The following is a 21,315-nucleotide window of genomic DNA, read 5'->3' as shown; positions in this document are numbered from 1 at the left end:
CGCTTCACACATGCAGACCATAAACAAACGGACAGCTTAAGCCAGCATGAAACTCAAGAAAAATATTTTTTCCTACTTCAGTTGTTTTCTTATTTAAACGTTTAATGTTGGGTAATTTTTGTTGCAACGAAGCGTATAGTAAACTAAGCAAGGCTATCGAAGAGCTAGTACGAATATGGAACATCGAGAAATAGTTTAGAGTCAGCGGAATCAAGTCGTATCAGGTTCCCGTCACGCTTAGATAATATCACCGATGTTATGAGCATTTAAAAATAATATTAGAGCAGAAAGTACTTCAATTTTTTTTATATTCAACAAATCAAAATTTAAATTTTTTGTTATGTTATTTTTTTTTAAACGATATTGTAAAAGCAACTGGAATTTTAAAACAAATTAGTTTTTAGAGCACGGGACGCATTTATAGGTTAATTAACTGTAAACAAGTAATAAAAAGATATAGTTCTGATTAAGTAAACGGATTTATGACAAATTAAAAAATTAGTTTACTCTATTTGCTAAGTTGGTCAACAAACAGGCGAAAAATATAAATGTACAGTTAATTTTTGTTTTAATGATGTAAAGGTGGGACGATCATTTTATAACGTATACAACAGCATAAAAAGGACAAAATGTGTATAGTTCACATCATTTAAATAGTGTATTTTAATACCCGTCTAAAACTTTACATAGCATTTGAACTGGTTCTCAGTTAAGTAAAATGCAAGTTTAGTTGTAACCGATGCATAATATTTGTTTGCAATTTACTTGGTTTTTTGATTGATAGTTTCGCTGGTTTGATGCCTACCGATTTCCCGTGTTTCAAACTAAAGGAAGCAAAGGGACACCTTATCAAAAAAATATGCGTCCAATTTTAATCGACAAAACCTTATCACGTCTAAAATACTTGCCTTACGTTTATAGTGTTATTAACCAAAAAAAAATTTAAATTAAAAGGGTTAAAAAACCAAACGATTTTGACGAATTGGCAACAGATAAACCGTAAAGGTAAAGGATATCCCTCAGTTTAAAGCAAAAAAAAATTGATAAAATTATAAACAGTACTTAGTATGAACTTTTATTTAGCTATACAAAAAAGTGTGACCTACTAAAGTAATGCGCTAATTGGTCGGTTTCTAGATTAGTTTTTTGAGAAAGGGAAAAGGTTTTGATGCTCTCTGTTTTGTAGGAGTACTACATTCCGAGAATGCGTCCGCACAAGCAACATTAAAAAATAAAAAATAAATGTTATATAAAGATGGCAAAAAAATATTTTTTAATTTTTTTTAAATGAAATAGAATATATGGATTGGGCGTAGCCTTATTCTTAACTTAGTTTTACAGAACGATTTGTATTTAAGTATTAAAAAGCAGATGTCATAAATTTTTATTTAGCAGACATTTATTATAGTCTAATAGTAGATTTAAAGTTGTTTAGACCTTGTTTTTGTTAGCACCTACAAAGCTGGCGTTATGTAAAGAAATCCGTTGTCAGTTTGTCAAGTTGAGGAACAATATACGTGTTAACGCATTTTGTCCAAGGGATGGGATATTTTGTTTATATTAGCAATTGTATGATACATAAAGAACACAAAAACCATGTTGTTTTAGGGAATATTCTTGTTTTTTTATGAAGTGGTGTCTTAACAAAAGAAAAAGCTTTTATCTTGGCCGTATAATGTAAATTAGCAAAAACAAATCGGCTGGTTTATAAAAAGGTTTGATTTGGCGAATTTAATTTTTATCACACCATGTTTTCTTGATTACGTTTTGGACTGTTATAATAAAGATAATGGACTTTATCTATAGGGAATAACATCCGCGAAATTATATTACATCATTCAAGTTACGAACTCAAAACGGTATGTGCATATGCTTAGGAATTTTCAGACTGACGGGTATTATGTGAATACACTAAAATGTATATATAGATTTCAATATTGTACCAGTTAGAACCCATTTTGTACAGTTTTTAAGAATCTGCAGCGTAAAATAAAATGTTTAGGTTACCTTATGACTATATTCATGATTTTAGACCGATAGGAAATGTAATCAGCAAACGAATGAATATAAAGATAAACAATTTTCTTTTTTACTAAAGTTTTAAAAAATGTTGTTAGTAATAATAATGAATGTTTATGTTATGAGGTAATTGGGTTAGTATGTGTAAGTAAGAGAAAGAAAGCAGGCATTGGTTAAGTAGTTCCCAATATGCATTTAAAACAGAACAGCATAAACGATTGCCGCGGTACGAAAAAAAGGTTAAAACCATGAAAGGAATTAAAGTAAAAGCTAAAGTACTTCAGGTACTTGTTGACACAGTTAAAATCGTTTCGTTTCATGTAACCGGTCTTATCCAAAAAAGTTTTTATGTCAAACGGTTTATTCGTAGGTTAGTTTTACTACATGTTAGACCACAAATAAATAAATTACGTTTAAATAAAGTTGTTTGTCTTAGCAGAACTGAAATACATACAATTATGCATATAATTTCTTGTTAATAGAAACATTTGGTATCACTTATAACGTTTTAAATATATTTATACAAGGGTTTTTCTATTATGTATATTTAATTACATCCATTATTTCGTGTGCGTAATGTCAAATCAGCTGTTTTAAAATTGGCAATCACGGTTCTTATTGTTCTAAATAAAATTTGCTTCTTATTGTTCTAAATAAAATTTGAAGAGATAGTGAACGTCAACAATGGAAAGTAATTAATTATAGAAGGATTTAAATTATTGCTAGTTATAATCCTCGGGCCCGCACGTGCCAAAACAAAGTCAATATTTTGATATTAAGATCGAAATGCAGTCTATTTCTACGTACATTTTTGTTTCTATAGCAAACTTACAAAATAGCGAAAAGGACATCCTTATATTTGTGGTTATATAAATGAATTTCCTTCTTTTAATTAGTGTCAAAAGTAGTAAATAATACTTTAAGTTAAGTGAAGTTTAACGTAAAAGAATTACTGAAAACAAGCTTAACTTCAAACGCTTTATCTACTAGAGTAAGTGTGCATCTTCGCAAACAATTTTAAGGTTTGAAGCAGTGTTAAGACGTTTTCCTAATTTAATTAAAAGTATTGTCTTTCTTAAAATGTTGCTGTTAAAAGTTTTGAAGCATCGTAGGAAGTTCTGTTAGCACTTCTTAGTTAAAAAGAAATCGATATTCTATTGTTTAGGTGTATTTGTCTTTAACTTATATAACTAAACGAACCATCTTTCTTTGCGGAAATTTTTTTTAATGAGGAACGGAAAATTTGATTTTTTATAAAACGCTGTAGATTTTATTCGGTTAATTCACCGAATCACTTGATTTTCTATTGGCTTTGCAACGGATTTACAAAAAAATTAAAGAAAACTTGATTACGTGGCTCCGATAATAAGCGAATCCAGTTTTTTTGTATTTTATAATAATAAAATCATAACAACGTAAGAAATTTAAAAAAGTAAGATTTCGTATATCGGTATTCATTAACAGCGTTAACGTGGGATCATTAATAATGTTTATGCGCTTCAGACATTCTATAGTATATTGTATTTCATTTTGAATACTGTTTCGTATTTTAAATTATTTGCCAAATCTCCTTCTTTTACCATGTCGAATTTATTTGTTAACGCCAATTAGGCCCAGTACCAACCAAACAATGAGAAATAAATAGCGCGTCTCAAAAAACAATGTTGAGGTCAGTTGATTGGGAAATGGAGCATAATCCGCTCACGAAAAAAAATTCGCAAAGTTATGTGGTTTATGGCAGAACTACATAAAATTAAAAATCAATACAAAAAAGTTTTTTTTTAATTTGGATTAAAATACTACTATGTTTTATTTAAAGGGCTAGTGTATAGCATAAGTTTTATCTACAAAAGCTAAATCGTATTTAGGATTACATCAGTAACGTTAAAAAGTAAATAAGATTATAAAACCATTACTTGAGAATTTTTTTCGCGCCGGTATTTTACTACGAGGAAAATCCTAAGTTGCGTAAGATCGAAAGTTTTTGTTGCCCTATTACCTATTATATTTGGCACCACGCTGTGCTAACTGTCTTAAAAGGCGACAAAATAAAAAAGTTCCCGCATAGTAGTGACCTTTTTCTTTAGATACAAAACAAAAAGAGTAGTTAAAATGGATTACTAATGGCAAAATCTTTATTTAATTTGCGTTTAATGGTAATTCAAAAATTTAAATCAAGCGGTATTAATTATTAGGTTAAGCGGATTAGTTTAGACTACAAATTAGTCAGATGTTTGGACTTTATCTTTTCTACAGAAGCAAGTACATCTGGCGTATGCTGCAATTATGTTTAAGACATTTTTTTAAAAAAAATATGAATTCTTATTTTTAAACAGAAAATTAATAATGAGCATTTTTTGACTTCAACCTACAAGTAGCACTATAAACAGGACTAGGCCTTGTCTAGATTTAAACAGTTTTAAATCGCCTGGTTTTCTAGAAAGCTTACTTCGACTATATTTCATACAGTTATGCAGTACAATAATTAAATGTGATATAATTTTGTTGCATTAGGTACTTGTTTTAAATATTTAAAAATGGTTATCAAATTGTATATAGACTTAGACTTACCAATCAACTGGATAGAGTATTTTACAGTGTTAGTGCTATTTGTTCAAGTTGTTTGAATAATTAAAAATGGTTATCAAATTGTATATAGACTTAGACTTACCAATCAACTGGATAGAGTATTTTACAGTGTTAGTGCTATTTTTTCAAGTTGTTTGAATAATTCAACATTAAAAGTAAAAAGGTCAAAACTAAAATTACAACATAAACAATTATATGATGACGCATTTATATGCGAATTATATCTTATGTGCGAACGTTAATAAATATTTTACAGCATTTTGTTTCGTTCTAAACGTAATATCTCTGAATTATAGACATAACGTGAAGGTTGAATGATTAAACCTTTGATTAAAGCCGGTTTACGTAGCGTTTATAATCAATCTACGTAGTAGTATGCAGCGTATGCAAGATAGCCCTAAAAGTTTCTCTTAAAGTGAGGTCTGACATTGCCTAATTTAGGTCAACTGTTAGTTTATATGACATCTGTTGGCAATTTTTAGTTCTCTTAGTGCGAAAATTTTTATCGACCTTTTAAAAAATTGTTTAATGAAGTTTAACAATTGCGGGGTTAATTGTATAATGATAGCAGTTGGCTTAGTTTTTAAAGATTTATTTTGGTAAGGTGCTGAAGCAAATTGTTTTATAGCAAGATTTGTATAAAATTATTAAACAATTATATATCTGAAAGTTTAAAACGGCAGTATTAAAGTTCAGATTGAAACAATCTCTAGTAATATTTTTGCTCTAGTTATCTTAAAAATTAAATTAAGTATAATCATGATTTAATACTTGATAGACCAATTTCTTATCAGGGGCGGATCAAAATAAAAAAAATTATTTTATTTTTGGAAATTGGATTTTAATTTTAATTTTCAGTAAAAAATCCATTCACCGTAAGGTTTTTTGAACGTTACTTAACTTTCAAATTTGCTTTAAAAGTTATTTATTTGATTTTATGTCAATTTTTTAAATTTTTTATTTAGATCTTTATATTTTGTTAAATCATGACCATGGAGTTAAAACATAAATGGTCAACTATTATAGTTTTATTAATTTTATCTTCCTTATGTTACGCCAACCAACCACCTACAAAGAATATTAATTTGATTTTTCTAGAGGAACAAAAAGCTGGTAATTTTCCTTTTTTTATAAATGAAGTTTAATTAATTTTTACATAACCTTGTTTTTATATTTAAAAACTTAAAGTATTTTCTGTAGGTTTTATGCAAATTAAAACTTCCAAACATTAATTTACGTTTTATTACCAATGTAAAAAATCAAATATTTGTTTGTAGGTACCGAAATATACAATTTGAAGTCTGACTTATCCGAAAGCGAAAATTCTGCCGTTACATTTCGACTCTCAAGGCAAGATTTGTATCTAGATAAAAGGATAATAGACTCGAAAACACAGTGGGTTTCGCTCGATCGAGTTAGCGGGAGTTTAACTGTTAATACCCCGCTGGATCGAGAAACAGATTGCGGAGTCGATGCTACTAATTGTCATATCAATGTTCACGTGAGTTTTGTTTATTTTCAACCACAATTAAACGTAATTAAAAAAAATTGTTGCTTTTAATATAAATAATCTTTAGTACAATTCTACAATTAATTACAAGATGTTACCGGCAGCGTGGTGTAGTGGTAAGAACACTTGCTACACTATATGAAATCGTGGGTTCAATTTCCACTGCTCCTTTGCTGTAGCGCTTTTGAGTAAGGCGCTATAAAATGTATAACCTCATACTGAGCCAGCACCTAATCAGCAGCGCAATTATAGGGCAAATATAATCTATAATATATCTCAAAAAGGCAACTCGAGACTGGGCCGGGGTAATTGTTGTTACTCCATGTTTAGGTCGTGATTTCGACCTTTCCACATTGGGAACAAAGTTAATTACAAAAAAAACTATCAAAAGTTGATTTAAATATAAATTTTTGTGCTTTTAATACTGCTAGTACAATTTTTTTTAACAATAATGAGATGTTAAGAATTTAAAAATTATTTTTACATGTAGATTATTGAGATCGCAAATGGGCCACCGATTCAGTTTATCGTTTTACATCTTGATATAACTGACTTTAACGACCACGAACCTCAGTTTCCAGTTAATGTTATTGATGTAAATGTTAGCGAAAATGCCGATGTTGGTTCGTACCCGGTAAATCTCGATCGCTACCTAGCGACGGATCAAGATATAGGTAGGACTGTTGTATAATTTTTTTTATTTTTATTTTTTAATTGCGCTTAGTTTTACTTTTTAAACTTAAAATAGTGTTGCAAGTGTTTTAATAAATTTTATTTGGATCTTTTTTAATCAGTTTGTGCATTCTTTTATCTAGGCAAAGAAATGTAAAGATTTAAATCTCTAAACACTTTTTTTTGCAGTGAACACTTTTTTGATCTATCAACCCACACCCCTAACTGTTAACTTGCTAAATAGCGCAAACTTTATTTTAACGTAAAAAATAAATTTATTTTTTTATATTTAAATCTTTAAGGAGTAAATGCCCGGATTCATTATTCTATTTCACGCAACAATTTCTTCGGACTTCGAGAAAGTAAAGATCAAACTGGAGCCCCGCATTTGGAGTTAGTGGTGGCCAGTGCACTAGGTATCTTAAATTAAACAAACTATTTTATATAAAGCTTTTAATTTTATAAATTATTATTTGATAAAGAACATTTAATTTACATTTATATAAGTTTATCCGTTTTATTAAAATTTAAATATGATTTTTGCTTTAATTCAACAGACCAAGAAACAACGCCGATATTTCATTTGCAATTGACTGCTACAGATAGAGGACAACCTACTAGGAGTAGTGAAATTATGATCAACATTCATATTATAGACGAAAACGACAATTCCCCAACCTTTGATAAACCTGTAAGCTAACAAATAACGACATACTTATACAATTTGTCAATATCGAACTAAATTGCACATTTTTAACTATTTTTAGTAGTTTGGGGTTATATTGCACGTTAACGCATTCAGTAATAAGCGCCTTTTTTAGCTATACGTCATCACCCTTCCCGAAAACATAAACGTGGGAGCAGAAATTATAACCCTAGTAGCTCACGACGCAGATACCGGCGTGTTCAGCAAAATCAAATATTTTATTCCCTCCATCGGAAACACTGCTTCGGCCCAAAATTTGGTTCAAATTAATCCCAATTCAGGGGTGGTTACCCTCAACGAACGCCTGGATTTTGATAAACACAACAAGTATAATTTTTTTTATATTTGGTTAAACATTAATATTTAAACCAATTTTCTGCAAGTTGTTGTTTTTTAGTAATTTTTTTAATATTTATTTTTTAAATTTTTAGCTTTCGTGTTGTTATTGGAGCAAAGGACGGAACAGAAAATGATTTTAAAATTGGAAAAACTACCCTCGAGTTTCGAGTCAACGATATTAATGATAACGCTCCGAAAATTAACATTGTTATCATAAGCGATGCATTAGGAGATGCAGGTAAAAAACAATTTATTTTAAACCTATTATTGGCACCTGGACGTTGGTTAGACAAAAAAGGACCCACTCATATTCCTTTATATTTACTTTCAGCTTGTGTTTCTGAAAATGCCGTTGTCGATACATACGTTGCTCAGGTTATAACACGCGACGCAGATCAAGGCAAAAACAGCCAAGTTTTAGTCTCAATAACATCACAATCAATCGTCCCCACAACTCAACAAATTAATCAAGAATTTGATAAGGCTTTTACTATTACGGAAGGCGGTTTTATTAAAACTGGGATCCTGATGGACAGAGAACAGATTTCAAGTTATTTGATAAACATTGTTGCATGCGACCAAGGGGTACCTGTATTGTAAGTACCTTAAATTTTTTTACATTTTTAAACAATTTAATATATTATGAGTTCCAAACTCAAACATGTAATGCAATTTATTAATTAATTTTTTAATTATTTGCACAAAGATGTTCAGAGAAAAATTTGACTGTTGAAATTTTGGATGAAAATGATCACAGTCCAATTTTTCAACACGTTGACACTAACATTGTTTTGCCAGAGGATGCAAAACTTGGAACCCTGGTGTCCACAGTTATGGCTACAGACCAAGATAGTATTTATATACCAGCATATTCAGTTGGAAAGGTATTTAAACAATACTTTATAAAATTTTAACTGTTAACAACGTTAAATGTATTCTGTTGGGGGCTTACTGGCCAAACTAAAAAAGACACTTGCTTTATTTTCCAATATTATTATGTATTAGCTATTATTGTTCACTAATATATAAATTCTTTAGTTCTATTTAAATTTGTAAATATATTCAGAATGGAATAGTCGGACCTTCCCGAAATGGAAAAATAACTTACACACTTGAAGGCGGCGACGGCACCTTTATAATAAACGAGAAAAGTGGAAAAATCACTTTGGTTATCTCACTTGATTATGAAGAAATAAAACAGTGGAAGGTAAATTTTGTAAAGCATTATGGTTTTCAAATCGTAATCTTGGTAAATAATATTAAGACAAAATTTAAAAAAAAAAATTATTAAAATTTTAGCTTGTTGCAATTGCAACTGACGGTGGTACTCCAAGCAAAAGTTCCAACACGACAATTGTTGTTGATATTATAAATATAAACGACCACGCCCCAAGGATAATTAAACCTGCAGCTAACGCAACAATATATACCACTATACTTCGCAAAGATCCCGTTGTTATAATAAAGGTAATGTTAATTACGGCAGTTTTTTGGTCGCCACATTACAATATATTTAACCAAAATTAAAAAAAACTCTAAATATTTTTTTAATATCCATAGGCGGAAGATTATGATGCGGGGTCTGAAAATAAGGTAAAATTTTCAATTGTAAGGGAAGATGGAAGAAAAAGAGCTCGTTTATTTGTTATAGATCAGAATAGTGGTGCCCTTAAGTTAAATTTTAGTATTCCTGACATGAGAACAGTTTTGGGTGAACATAAACTGATCATTCAGGTAATAAACATTTTTAATTATAACTTTTCAGTTATGTTTATTTTCAATTAACATTTTTAACCTTTTTTTTTAGGTCGAAGATACAGGAAAGCCACCCAAAAAAACCAACACCTCTTTTACTATTAAAGTCACAGAATTAGAACCCTCGGTCATTGACGCCCATTTTAACTCAGAACCAATCGGTCAAAAGTCTAAAGCAAATCTGACAATCGTTTTTGTTGCTTCCTTGTCAACTGTCACCGTTCTTTTAATGCTTGTTTTGGCGGGAGTTGTAATCAAATGTCGACGGGAAAACAAAGAAATTCGAACTTATAACTGTAGAAATGCGGAAACAAAGCAAGGCTGGCAACTAGCTTCTAGCCAAGGTAGTTTACAAGATGACATCATCGTTACGTCATCAAATCATCTTATGGCATCACGTGATAGCGTTATGACGTGGAACCAAAATGCCGACACAAGGTAGGGCCTACTTGTTAAATAGTTATCAAAAATTAGTTTACACTTTTGTAGAATATTTAACTTTTGTAGAATACTTTGTAGAATATTTAAAAGTTTGAAATTGAATTTAGGATTTCGTATGAAGCCAGGCGATTTCAGAAAAATAAACAAACCTATAGCGTGCCTAATTTAACCAATTCATCGGCAATGTTGGAGCGAAAATTTAGCAGTTTTTCAAAGGTGAGATGGATTTAGTTTCATAAAGCTGTGATGTATAAAATATAATTTAAATATTACATTTTAAAGCAGTCTAATTTTTACTTGAAATATATATATTAAATGCTGACTTATGTTTGATGTATTAGATTCCAAGACCTGATGCAGTAAATCAGCAGCCTCAAACCCAACAAGTAGATGGGGATAGTGGAAGAGGAGATAGTGATCATGATACACAGAGCAACGAAGAAAGGGGTAAACCTGTAGTCTATTTTTTCTGGGTTCACCTTTGTTAAATTAGCCACATTTTGACAAAAAATAATCATTTAAAACAGGTTAAACAATGAATCGTCAAATGTTTATTATTATAGAATCATTTCAAGCCAATAACAACAACGTATCCGAACATCTGATTGAGCAAAATGCGACGATGATTGGTAATTTACCAGAATCAGACACCATGGGACCACTGTGTACACATTTATGTCGACAATATGGCCATAGTGATGCGTGTTGGATGCATGTTTTAGGTAAGCATAATTGAACAAGTTTTTGTTTTTTATTAACAATAAAGGTTTGCCTGCCTTACAGGCTGCATTTTAATTTTCCGAATATGATTGCAACTAATATTTAAATACCTACAAGTGAAACACACACATTCCATTCACTAAGCTCCTTTATATATGGGTTTTCATAATTTGTCTAGCTGATTACAAATTGTTTATTATCTTTCTTACAGAAAACGATCAGGTACAGGAGACTATTTATCCTACAAACCATGTCTACGATAGCCAACACAGACCGACAACGCCATCTTACCGGTATTATAATTCTAACTCTATTAGTAGTCGTTCTGGCTTAGAAACCATTTGCGAGACACAACCGCTGCATTCTGTCTTGGGAAATTCTCCCCATCAGTATATTGAAGCAGATGACCAATACCAGGAAGACGATTATATTGATAACAACGGTTATAACCATTTTGCGCCTAATGAGGAAAATTATTCTGTAGACGGTTACACTACTTCTTATCCCTCTTTAACTTCTTTTAATCAAACTATGCCTTCTTATTCATCGCCAAGGCATCAAAAACAGCATGAACTCTCTGGTGCACGACATTCAGCATCGGATTTATTTCATGACGGGCAAAACCCACATCAACCTTATTTGCCTTCCCTAGACCCCAATGCATCATTACACTATCAACACTCTGAACATAACTCGAGGTCATCAAGTCCTATGTCTCAAAATTGCCACACAAACAAAGGCTCTATTTATAGTGATTTACTAAACAAGAGATATTTAGCAGCAAGGCAGTGTGATTTAAATTCAAGAAATGCAGAAGGAGGTGTCACAACACCTCAACATTTTGGTCACGTGAGCATGCAAGAAACTCAACAAATTATAGACGACATTGACCAATTAATTGACCACTAACTATTTACCACTAGATGGCGACATTTTTAATCGTTATTCTACAAATTGTTTTGAAAACAGTGTTTTTGTTTGTTCCATGAAAAATTCTTCAGCCATTTTTTTGTATTTTTTTAAGTTGAATCCTTTTTATATTGTGTAACTTATTACTCTAGAAACTTGTACTTGTTTGCCTATCAAGCTGTATTCAAATATATTTTGTGTGTACCAATCAATCATGGTAACTTTATTATTTCGATTACAAATAAAACATTAACTAGAATAACAAAAGGCTATTTATGTTGCTATAAAATAAATTAAAGACAGGATAAACCACATGGGCAGCGTTGTGTAGTAGTCAGAACACTTCCTACACTAGGTGAGGTTCTGGGTTTGATCCCCTGTGATCTCATGCTTTAACGCCCTAACGTAATGCGCTATAAACGGTATGAACTACTGCTAAGCCAGCACCTAATCAGCAACTTAATTATTGAGAGACTATAATCTATAATATCCAAAAATGCTACAAGCAACTCGAGACTGGGTCGGAGTACCTAACCGATGTTACTTACTGTTTAGGTCGCGCATTGAACCTTCCCACATCGAGGATAATTATATACACAAAAAATTGTTAAAATATTTGACAAATACTACAATAAAAACTAGTTGAAGTTCTGGCTGTTTTTTTAAAATATATTATGAAGAACTTTGTAAAAACACACTTAATTTAGCTTTAAAACTTATCAAGTATATACGTAAATTACGATTAGTTTAATCCAATATACGTATATTAAAAACTCCGTGGTTTACAGTGAGACAAAGAACAAAATTATGACGTCATAATTTGCCTAAGGCAAGCGCCTATATCGCTATGCATTGAAGGACGATCAGACAAAATGTAATATTTCAAGTTTTTTACTGTTAATGTGATGATTAGAAAAACAGATGCTTGTTAGTAAAAATGTGCGAAGCTTGTGTTTAATTATGTATTAGGTTTACGTAGCTCTGTCGTTTTGGTTATGTACTGGTTGATTGGTTGATACAGATGATTTTTAGTAAAAATTATAGGAAATCAAAAAGTATTTAGTCAGTTAAATATCAAGTATGACTGATATGTAAAATTTGATTACAATATTCCTGTTAAGGATTTAAATAAAAATAAAGCATAAATTTAATCAAGAGAAATTAATATATAGCATTTAAAGTAGTTAAATTAAGTTTAAAACTGTAAGATTACTAGCTAGATCAACAGTTTAAAAATAGACCAGAAAATGTGATGTAGCATTTTTTATGACATGTATTGTTTTGTGAAACAGCATTTTTATGACAAGTTACAAAGTAGTATAATAAATATTTACACGTCATGTGACTTTATAGTACGCAATACTATAGGGTCGTACGTTCACTTATTGTGCGATCAATCAAATCTACGGAATTGTTTTTAAATTATGACGTCATAGTTTGCGCATAATACTTTGGTTTCCTACCTTATTAACCCTTGAAACTGCATGTTGTGTACTTAATAGTTCAAATACGAATTTATAAAGTGAGTTATATCATTTTTAAAGATTGTTTACAATATTTTAGATAATAAAGTTCTGTTCCAGACAAGTATATATACTTTATCTATCTATATTCTTTAAAAACAACAACAACAAAGTTATTACGTTTTGCAAGTGGCAAACTGCTTAGCATTGTTACTGTAATAAGCATCTTATTAGCCACGTAGCTGATTTTGGGCAAGTTATAAACAACAGAAGCGTTTAGCATTGGTTATATTGGTATGCCTCTACGCCTAAGACGTTCAAGTTCTGCAATGAGTGTAAACCCCCCGGTCGTGAAGAAATTAGCTCTGGATGGCCAAGAACTAGAAGATGAATCTCTCAGCGATTCCGAATCTACAGCATCTTACGATTTTGTGAATCAAAAGCACTCAGGTGATGTACTGGTTTGCTTTAACCAGCTAAGGCTGAGGGGCCTTTTCACTGACGTTATTTTGTCTGCTTCGAACAGAGAATTTCCTTGCCATCGGGCAGTTCTAGTTTCAGGTACAAGCAGTTGGTTGATTTGTTAACTGTTTTGACTTTTAAAAACTACTTTAAATTTTTATAATGCTAAGACCAATATAAAACTATATTAAAAGGTCACAAACAAAAAGATTCTTAATCGTTTTTTTCTTTTAAGTTAACCTATTTTATATTTTTTATCCATACTTCTGTTTATTAAATCAAAGCTAGAAAATGCCCTTTTACTTAAATTAAAATGTTGATTTTAAGGAAGCAAATACTTTCGAGCCATGTTCTGTAATGATCACCGCGAATCTCGTGAAATGTTGGTTCAAATAAACGGAATGAAAGCCGAAGTCATGGACATATTACTAGAATATTTATATACAGCGAAGGCAACAATTAACGCCGATAATGTACAGCTGTTATTAGAGGCATCAAATTTATTTCAGGTATATTTATGTGAAATAATGTTATGTTATATGATATGTTTAATAACTTTTAACAAAAAACTTACTAAGTTTATTTAAAAAAAAGCGAATATGCCTTATAAACAAAGTGGATAAAAATATTATGATAAACAATTTCAGAACTTGATAATAATCTCTACAGTTAGCTTGTTTTGTTTTTAGATAATACCCTTAGGAGAAGCGTGTACCAAATTTCTTGAGGCCCAGTTGGATCCATGTAACTGTATAGGTATGCGAGAGTTCGCAGAAGCACACGTTCTTTCATGTTTGTTTAAGCGGGCTTCAGAAATGATAATGGAAAGATTCGCTGACGTTGTTGTGGTAAGAATAAAAATTAAATAAAATAATTCAACAAACTGACAGTTAACAATTTTTTTTATCTAATCATTTTTTTATGATGTTGTAAAAACGAGAGAAAATTGTAATTATTAATAGTAAACCCTTACACAACAATTTTTTTTTTACAATTTTATTTTTTACAATTTTAATTTTTTTACAATTTTCAAGGTCTTTTTTTAAGCCGAGTTTTTAAAAAAGTGACATTTTATTTATTAAACTTGGCAGGCAAAAACAAAAATTAATTTTTTTCCCTACCAGTTATTGCCTAAGATGTAAGTAAAGCGTTGTAGCAAAAATGCACTACTAAAGTTTATTTATAATAACATAATTTTGAAAATTAAAAACTGTTTTTATTATTTAGCACGAAGAATTTCTCGAGTTACCAAAAACTAGAGTCATTGATTATATTAGTGATGACGATATTAATATTGCCAAGGAAGAAACTGTTTACGAGGCTGTGAAACGTTGGGTCACTCACGACCAGGTCACGAGGTAAGTAATGACGTCTCGCGTATGTTGTTTACGTAAGAAAATGTCGTAAATACGTCATACTGAAAAAATTAAGTAATCGTATTTTTTTTTTTTTTTTTTTTGGCTATTGTAAATTTTAAAATATTTATTATTTTGGCCATAAATATTAAAATATTAATCAGTTAAAAAACTACTAAAAATATGAAAAAGTCATAAGATTAAATTAAGTATATTGTCCTTTTATTTTCGCATCACAAGTCTACATTATAGGTATTATTTAATTTACATCAAAATGTGGAGATTTTTTAAGCCCTGGGGCAGATTTTGTGGCATTTTAAGCGCATTTCCACTTTTATCTTAACCTCTTGTTTAAAATTTTCGAGTGAAGAATTTAATTAAAAAAAAGCTAAATTCATATAATTAAATAATAAAACATGTTTGGCTTGTTGAAACTAAAAGTTACCCTTTTTCTTTACTTTAACAATTTCTTTAATTTTCCTAATATTTATTTTTTCAAATTATTTTTTTCCTAATAGATCCGAAGATTTTGCTGAGTTACTTTCATATGTTCGACTTCCCCTTATTCGACCTAGTTATTTCGTAAACAAAATTGAGTGTGACGAGCAAGTTATGTCCAATCCAGCGTGCCAGTCCATTCTACAAGAGACAAGACGATACCACATTTTAGGTATGACTTATAATATATAAATATTAGTTAAGGTGCGTAGATTTACAATAATAATCAAAACTTCTACAGGCAACTCGAGACTGGGTTGGGTAACTATGTTTAGGTCGTGCTGTCGACCTTTTCACATTGAGGTAAAAAGATATATAAAAAAAATAATAATCAATGACTTAACAGCTAAACCAGACCAACAATAAAATTAATTTAACTTAATTTTTTATGTAGGAAATGAAATTAACAGCGCTAGAACAAGACCACGCCGATCTACAGGCTGTACAGTTGCTGTGGTCCTTGTCGGTGGTTGTGATAGAGTTGGTGGATATAACATGCCGTATGTAGAGGCCTTTGATCCCGTAATGATGCAATGGAGCTCCCTAGCTAAACTACCAGCATTTACTAAATCTGAATACGCAGTAGCATCGTTTAGAAACAGTATAATTGTAAGCGGTGGGCGCATTCATTCAAGAGACGTATGGCTATACCAGGTAAACGACAACGCTAAATAAAGCTTGTATAGAATTTTATTAGACTTTATAAAGTTGTGCAGAAATATTTTATCGACTTCGCAGAGACGTTGCTATACCATCACACACTTGATGCAAGTCAAAAAACTTATAAAAACAATTGGTAATTACAAGCAACACGTTAAAATATACTAAACGCTAAAAATACCTGAAAACTGGGCCAAGATAATTAAATTGCAATGATTCAATTACTCAATAATATATAAGTAAATTCTACATTTGAACTCTATAAGTTATAATTGATATTAACTAATAAGATAAATATTTTAGTCCCACTTAGACAATTGGGTCAAGATTGGACCACTTTGTAAGGGAAGGTGGCGCCACCGAATGGTGACTTTAGGAGGTCACGTGTACACAGTGGGAGGCTACGATGGAAAAAATAGACTAAAAAGTGTAGAAAAATATGACAGGTAAGCAGTTTTGAATACAATAAAAATAAGTTTATGTTTAACTGCCTGGTGTAGTGGTCAAAACACTTCTTACACTACATGAGGTACTGGGTTCGATCCCCAGTGATCTCATGCTGTATCACCCTTAGGTAAGGCGCTATTAACGGTATGAACTCCTGCTGAACCAGCACTTAATCAGCAGCGTAATTATTGGGCAAATATATTTTATAATATCCCAAACTGCCTCAGGAAACCCTTCCCACATCGAGGATAAAGTTAAATTTTTTATTTTTTTTAATAGTTTTTCGAACAGCTGGCAGGAGGTCGCCTCTTTACTGAACCCAGTAAGTAACTGTGCATTGGCAACTTGTAACGGAAAGCTCTACGTTATTGGAGGTGGAAGTGACGATGGTGGGAACAATAATAAAGTAAAAAAAAATAAATTTTTCAACTTCGAAATGTTGTAAACAATTTGCGTTATTTTCTAAAGACACAGCTGCGTTTTATGACATATGATCATACTATCTATATAAAATAATAACATTTAACCGTTGAGATATTATATAACTTTGTTAATGCAATAGACAACCCTTGAGAATTCAACATAAATTTAAAGGTCATTTATAAGATCATATAATAAAGCTTCTAAGATGATCGTTATTAATTTACAGAAATAAAACACTTACGGACAACTAGTTAATACTTGATTTAATGTTTTTTTTAAATTTTGTTGAAGGTTCAATGTTATAGTCCAGATAGTGACCATTGGGTTTTTAAATCCCCAATGCCCTGCCCCCATCCTTGTATTGCAGCTGATACCCTCAACGGAATCATTTACGTCATTGGCAAGATTTTTTAATTACACTTTATTTTATTTTTTTGTGTATATCTTTATCCTTGATGTGGAAAGGTCGAATGCGCGACCTAAACATAGAACAGTTACCCCGACCCGGTCTCGAGTTACCTTTGGCCGTTTGGGATATTATAGGTTATGAGTGCCCAATAATTTAACTGTTGATTAGGTGCTAGCTCAGCAGAAGTTTATACCGTTTATAACGCCCTACTTAAAGGCAGTACAGCATAAGATCAATGAGGATCAAACCCGAGACCCCGTAGTGTAGGAAGTGTTCTGATCACTACGCCACGCTGCCGATTTTGTAACAATCTTTAGTGGAATTAAATTTTTAGTTTTTTTTTTTATAAATTGTAACAAAATTAAAAAGAATTAATTCGTTATTACCCCTTCCCAAATTTTTACGTTTTTTTAAATATTAACAATCACTGTTTTCCTTAGGTGGTGCTGAAAGGGCAATTTACGCTTACGACCCCCTAACAGATAATTGGGTTGTTCATCCAGTATCTTCTGACAAATTAGAGGATTGTGGCATCACTGTATGTGGTGGTCAATTATACATTACAGGTAACATTATTAAAAAAATTTAGAACAATTTTTTTTTTTTGATAAACCGTTGTGTTTTTGTCACAATCTAAATTAACGTCATTTTTTTTAAATAGGGGGGAGAGGTGAAAATGCCGATGCATCCGACGTCGTATTTTGCTTTGACGTCACTTCGTTTGAGTTGAAACCAGTGACTAACATGCCACGACCTTCTTGTTCACACGGCTGTGTTACTATTCACCGTTTTGTTAACACAGACCAGAGCCAACATTAAAGCATTTTTTGACAAAAAAAATTTGTGCTTTACAATAACAGCTATCTATGTATTTTTTAATAGTCTTTTTTTGTAAAGAGCTAGCAGATATATTGTTGAAAAGTTTTTTTTATCTTAGTTTTAAAAGGTAGTGTAATAACATTAATACATTTTGCTAGGTTCTGTAATACATTTTGTTTTTACACACTGTTTTTTATTATTTTGTGTAGAAAAATTCAAACTATTTAAATGCTTAATACAAGTTATGAAATACCTTAACTAAGATAAAATTAAAAAATCCCATTTTTCTTTTTTTTTGCTTAAACTGTATCGCATGCTTACTTAAGATCATACTTTGTCAAGGTAATTTTCTACTACCGAAAAAATGTTTTTTTCGACTATTTTTGAAATAAATAAAGCTTTTTGTAAGTTCTTTTGGGTTAACACACATAAAATAAATCTAAATAAAGATTTTAGGATACGTTTGGAATTGTGCTCAATATGCTTTTCTACATAAAATGTAATAACCATGTTTCGTTGAAATACCAATTTACAATAGAGTATAATTTATAAAATAAAAATTATTTAAATAAAAAACGTTTTTTCATGTTCATTTGAAGCAAAATTTCCTTTTTAGGTAAAAAATACACAATTTAATGTTTTATGTAACCCAGCTAATACAAAACCTAAATAGAAATGACCAGCTAATACAAAACCTAAATAGAAATAACCAGTTAATACAAAACCTAAATAGAAATAACCAGTTAATACAAAACCTAAATAGAAATGACCAGTTAATACAAAACCTAAATAGAAATAACCAGTTAATACAAAACCTAAATAGAAATAACCAGTTTATACAAAACCTAAATAAAATAACCAATTAATACAAAACCTAAATAGAAGCACATACTAAAAAAAAAAATTAAAGCTATCCATTTATGCAAAGTTTGTTTTTTTATTAAAAAAGGCAAATATAAAATTGTTAATTTACACTTTAACTTAAAGAAATGGTTCGGTCGCAGAGTTTCTTTTTTAATTATGTTGGAATTTTTCCAACTTGCACGAGGATACGATTATTTTAAAAATTGGTCAAGTACTTTTGAGATATCGGAATTTGAAGGTAAATATTGTAAATAGGGAAAATCCCTACGCTCGCGAGTCACGTGATGCACGACGTCATCGTCGTAAGATCATTTGCTGGCAGACATAGGAAAATAACCTTATTTTCCCTCTCTGAGCCGTTGTTGTGCCTTTTTTTAATTTTTTTTTGCAAAAAACAAACTTAACATAAAAAGCAATATTTAGCGATATTATATTAGACATTTTTTACTTTTAAATTATTTTTAATTAGGTAGGCTGTATTTGAAAAATTCTAACAAATTAAGGGTATGTTGTTAATTTTGGAAATTTACAAGCCAGAAACGGCCAATCTTGGCTGACAAACACTTACAAGAAACGGACAGGTCAACTAAGTGTTACTGAAGCAAAGTTTACCTGTTAGAACAGTAAGTTTTGCTTAAAACTTAATATATTCGACAATTTTGTTGGGTATAATATAAAAATAGTTCTAATTACTAAACGTCACATGGATTAAGACACATAAAGTATATTATACATCAATAAACTAAATATTCTGGTTAACATATTTTATGTATTTTTTTTATTAATAATTCCAAACAATTTTTAATATAATGTACAATATACGTAGGTACTTGTACCCCTGGCAACAAATATTAGTGTTCGCTGCCTTTCTTAACTTAGTTTGTGCTTTACACTTGTAAAAATATAACCTAAATAATTGTTATAGTATAACCAAAATAAAAGTATATATCGTCTATATAGGCTATATACGCTAATTTGACAATATATTAGTTAACAACAATGAAGTGATTTTATTTTAAACAAAACTAAGGCTGTGTTAACGGTAAACTTTGCTTTAATAAGACTTAGTTGACCTTTTCGTTTCTTAAAGAGTTTGTAAGCGTTTTTGGCTGGTAAACTTTCAAAATTAACAGCATAGCCATAATTTGTTAAAATTTTTTAAATATGGCCTACCCAATTAAAAATACTTAAAAAGTAAAAAATGTCTGATATATTATCGCTAAATATTGCTTTTTATGTTAAGTTTGTTTTCTGCAAAAAAAATGTACAACAAACGGTCATTTTCCTATGTCTGCCAGCATAAAAATAAGGTTATTTTCTTATGTCTGCCAGCATATGATCTTACGACGATGACGTCGTGCGTCACGTGACTCGCGAGCGTTGGGACTTTCCCTATTTACAACATTTACTTTTAAATTCCGATATCTCAAAAACTACTTGACCAATTTTTTAAATATTGATATCCTCGTGCAAGTTGGAAAAATTCCAACATAACTAAAAAAGAAACTCCGCAACCGAACCATCTCTTTAAGTACGGTGTGTTACAGATAACATACTTTAACTTAACTTAGCCTAGAAAATAAATTTTACAATTTTTTGTTTACTAAATATAACCTTTTACATATATTGAATTATTCCTAAAATTTATAAACAAAACCACTAATAAATATTTTTATCATTCTAACTCAATTATTTTTCAAAACATATTAAAATAGAAGATTTTAATATGTTGTCAAATTCAACTTTTTTGTTATTTTATAAGAAAAAATGTGAACGCCAACTGGCCTACATTTTAAATTAAAAACATCATGCTATCTATAGTATTATAATTATTCATAGAAAAAAACATTTCTTGTTTAAATATTAATGCATCAAAAAAGAATCTTAAACAGCAAAAATTTGTAAGCTAATTTAATAAAGTTAAGTTTAAATTTTAGAATAAAATTACAAATAAGATTATTCATATTATTGAGAAATTAGATTTGCAATAGTCATACAATTGAGTTCATGCCAACGTTTGGAGTTTCGCAATTCGCTTTTTTAGTTTTTTTATCACAGGCGTCGCCCTAAAATATGCTGCGATATTCTAAGTATTCTAGTTCAAAAGTGTCTTAAAATGTTAAGCACTTTATCATAAAATATATAATGTAAAGCGTTTTAATATAAAAGTTAAACTTTAGTATTTTCAATAAGGGCATTAAATCAGATTTACAATAGTTTATTAAAAGTAAGACGTTTTGTTAATACAAAAGCTA

At 30.4% G+C, this 21,315-nt stretch overlaps 2 protein-coding genes across 2 annotated transcripts; both read left to right on the top strand.

Moving 5' to 3' along the window:
• The first annotated feature begins 5,578 nt into the window (after positions 1-5,578).
• On the top strand, positions 5,579-11,914 carry LOC145742752 (protocadherin-3-like). Its single transcript, XM_082560542.1, has 17 exons — positions 5,579-5,721; positions 5,886-6,109; positions 6,609-6,792; positions 7,093-7,206; positions 7,348-7,481; positions 7,612-7,823; positions 7,928-8,073; positions 8,167-8,431; positions 8,542-8,719; positions 8,902-9,042; positions 9,135-9,302; positions 9,396-9,569; positions 9,643-10,028; positions 10,139-10,247; positions 10,373-10,478; positions 10,595-10,753; positions 10,963-11,914. Exons 1-17 carry the CDS (start codon positions 5,595-5,597, stop codon positions 11,658-11,660), a joined length of 3,525 nt encoding a protein of 1,174 aa, XP_082416668.1. The 5' UTR covers positions 5,579-5,594; the 3' UTR covers positions 11,661-11,914.
• A 677-nt stretch (positions 11,915-12,591) lies between these two features.
• LOC145741633 (kelch-like protein 24) lies at positions 12,592-18,729 on the top strand. The gene is made up of 11 exons (XM_082559246.1): positions 12,592-13,684; positions 13,913-14,094; positions 14,275-14,433; positions 14,813-14,943; positions 15,459-15,610; positions 15,833-16,092; positions 16,402-16,544; positions 16,825-16,951; positions 17,260-17,368; positions 17,818-17,943; positions 18,039-18,729. The coding sequence occupies exons 1-11, from the start codon at positions 13,420-13,422 to the stop codon at positions 18,194-18,196; spliced, it is 1,812 nt and encodes a 603-aa protein (XP_082415372.1). The 5' UTR covers positions 12,592-13,419; the 3' UTR covers positions 18,197-18,729.
• Positions 18,730-21,315: the final 2,586 nt, after the last annotated feature.

The sequence above is a fragment of the Corella eumyota genome, chromosome 2 (genome assembly GCF_963082875.1).
Source record: "Corella eumyota chromosome 2, kaCorEumy4.1, whole genome shotgun sequence".
Classification (NCBI taxonomy): domain Eukaryota; kingdom Metazoa; phylum Chordata; class Ascidiacea; order Phlebobranchia; family Corellidae; genus Corella; species Corella eumyota.
Note: the sequence above shows the minus strand (reverse complement) of the source record. Positions and strands in the feature narration are given on the sequence as shown.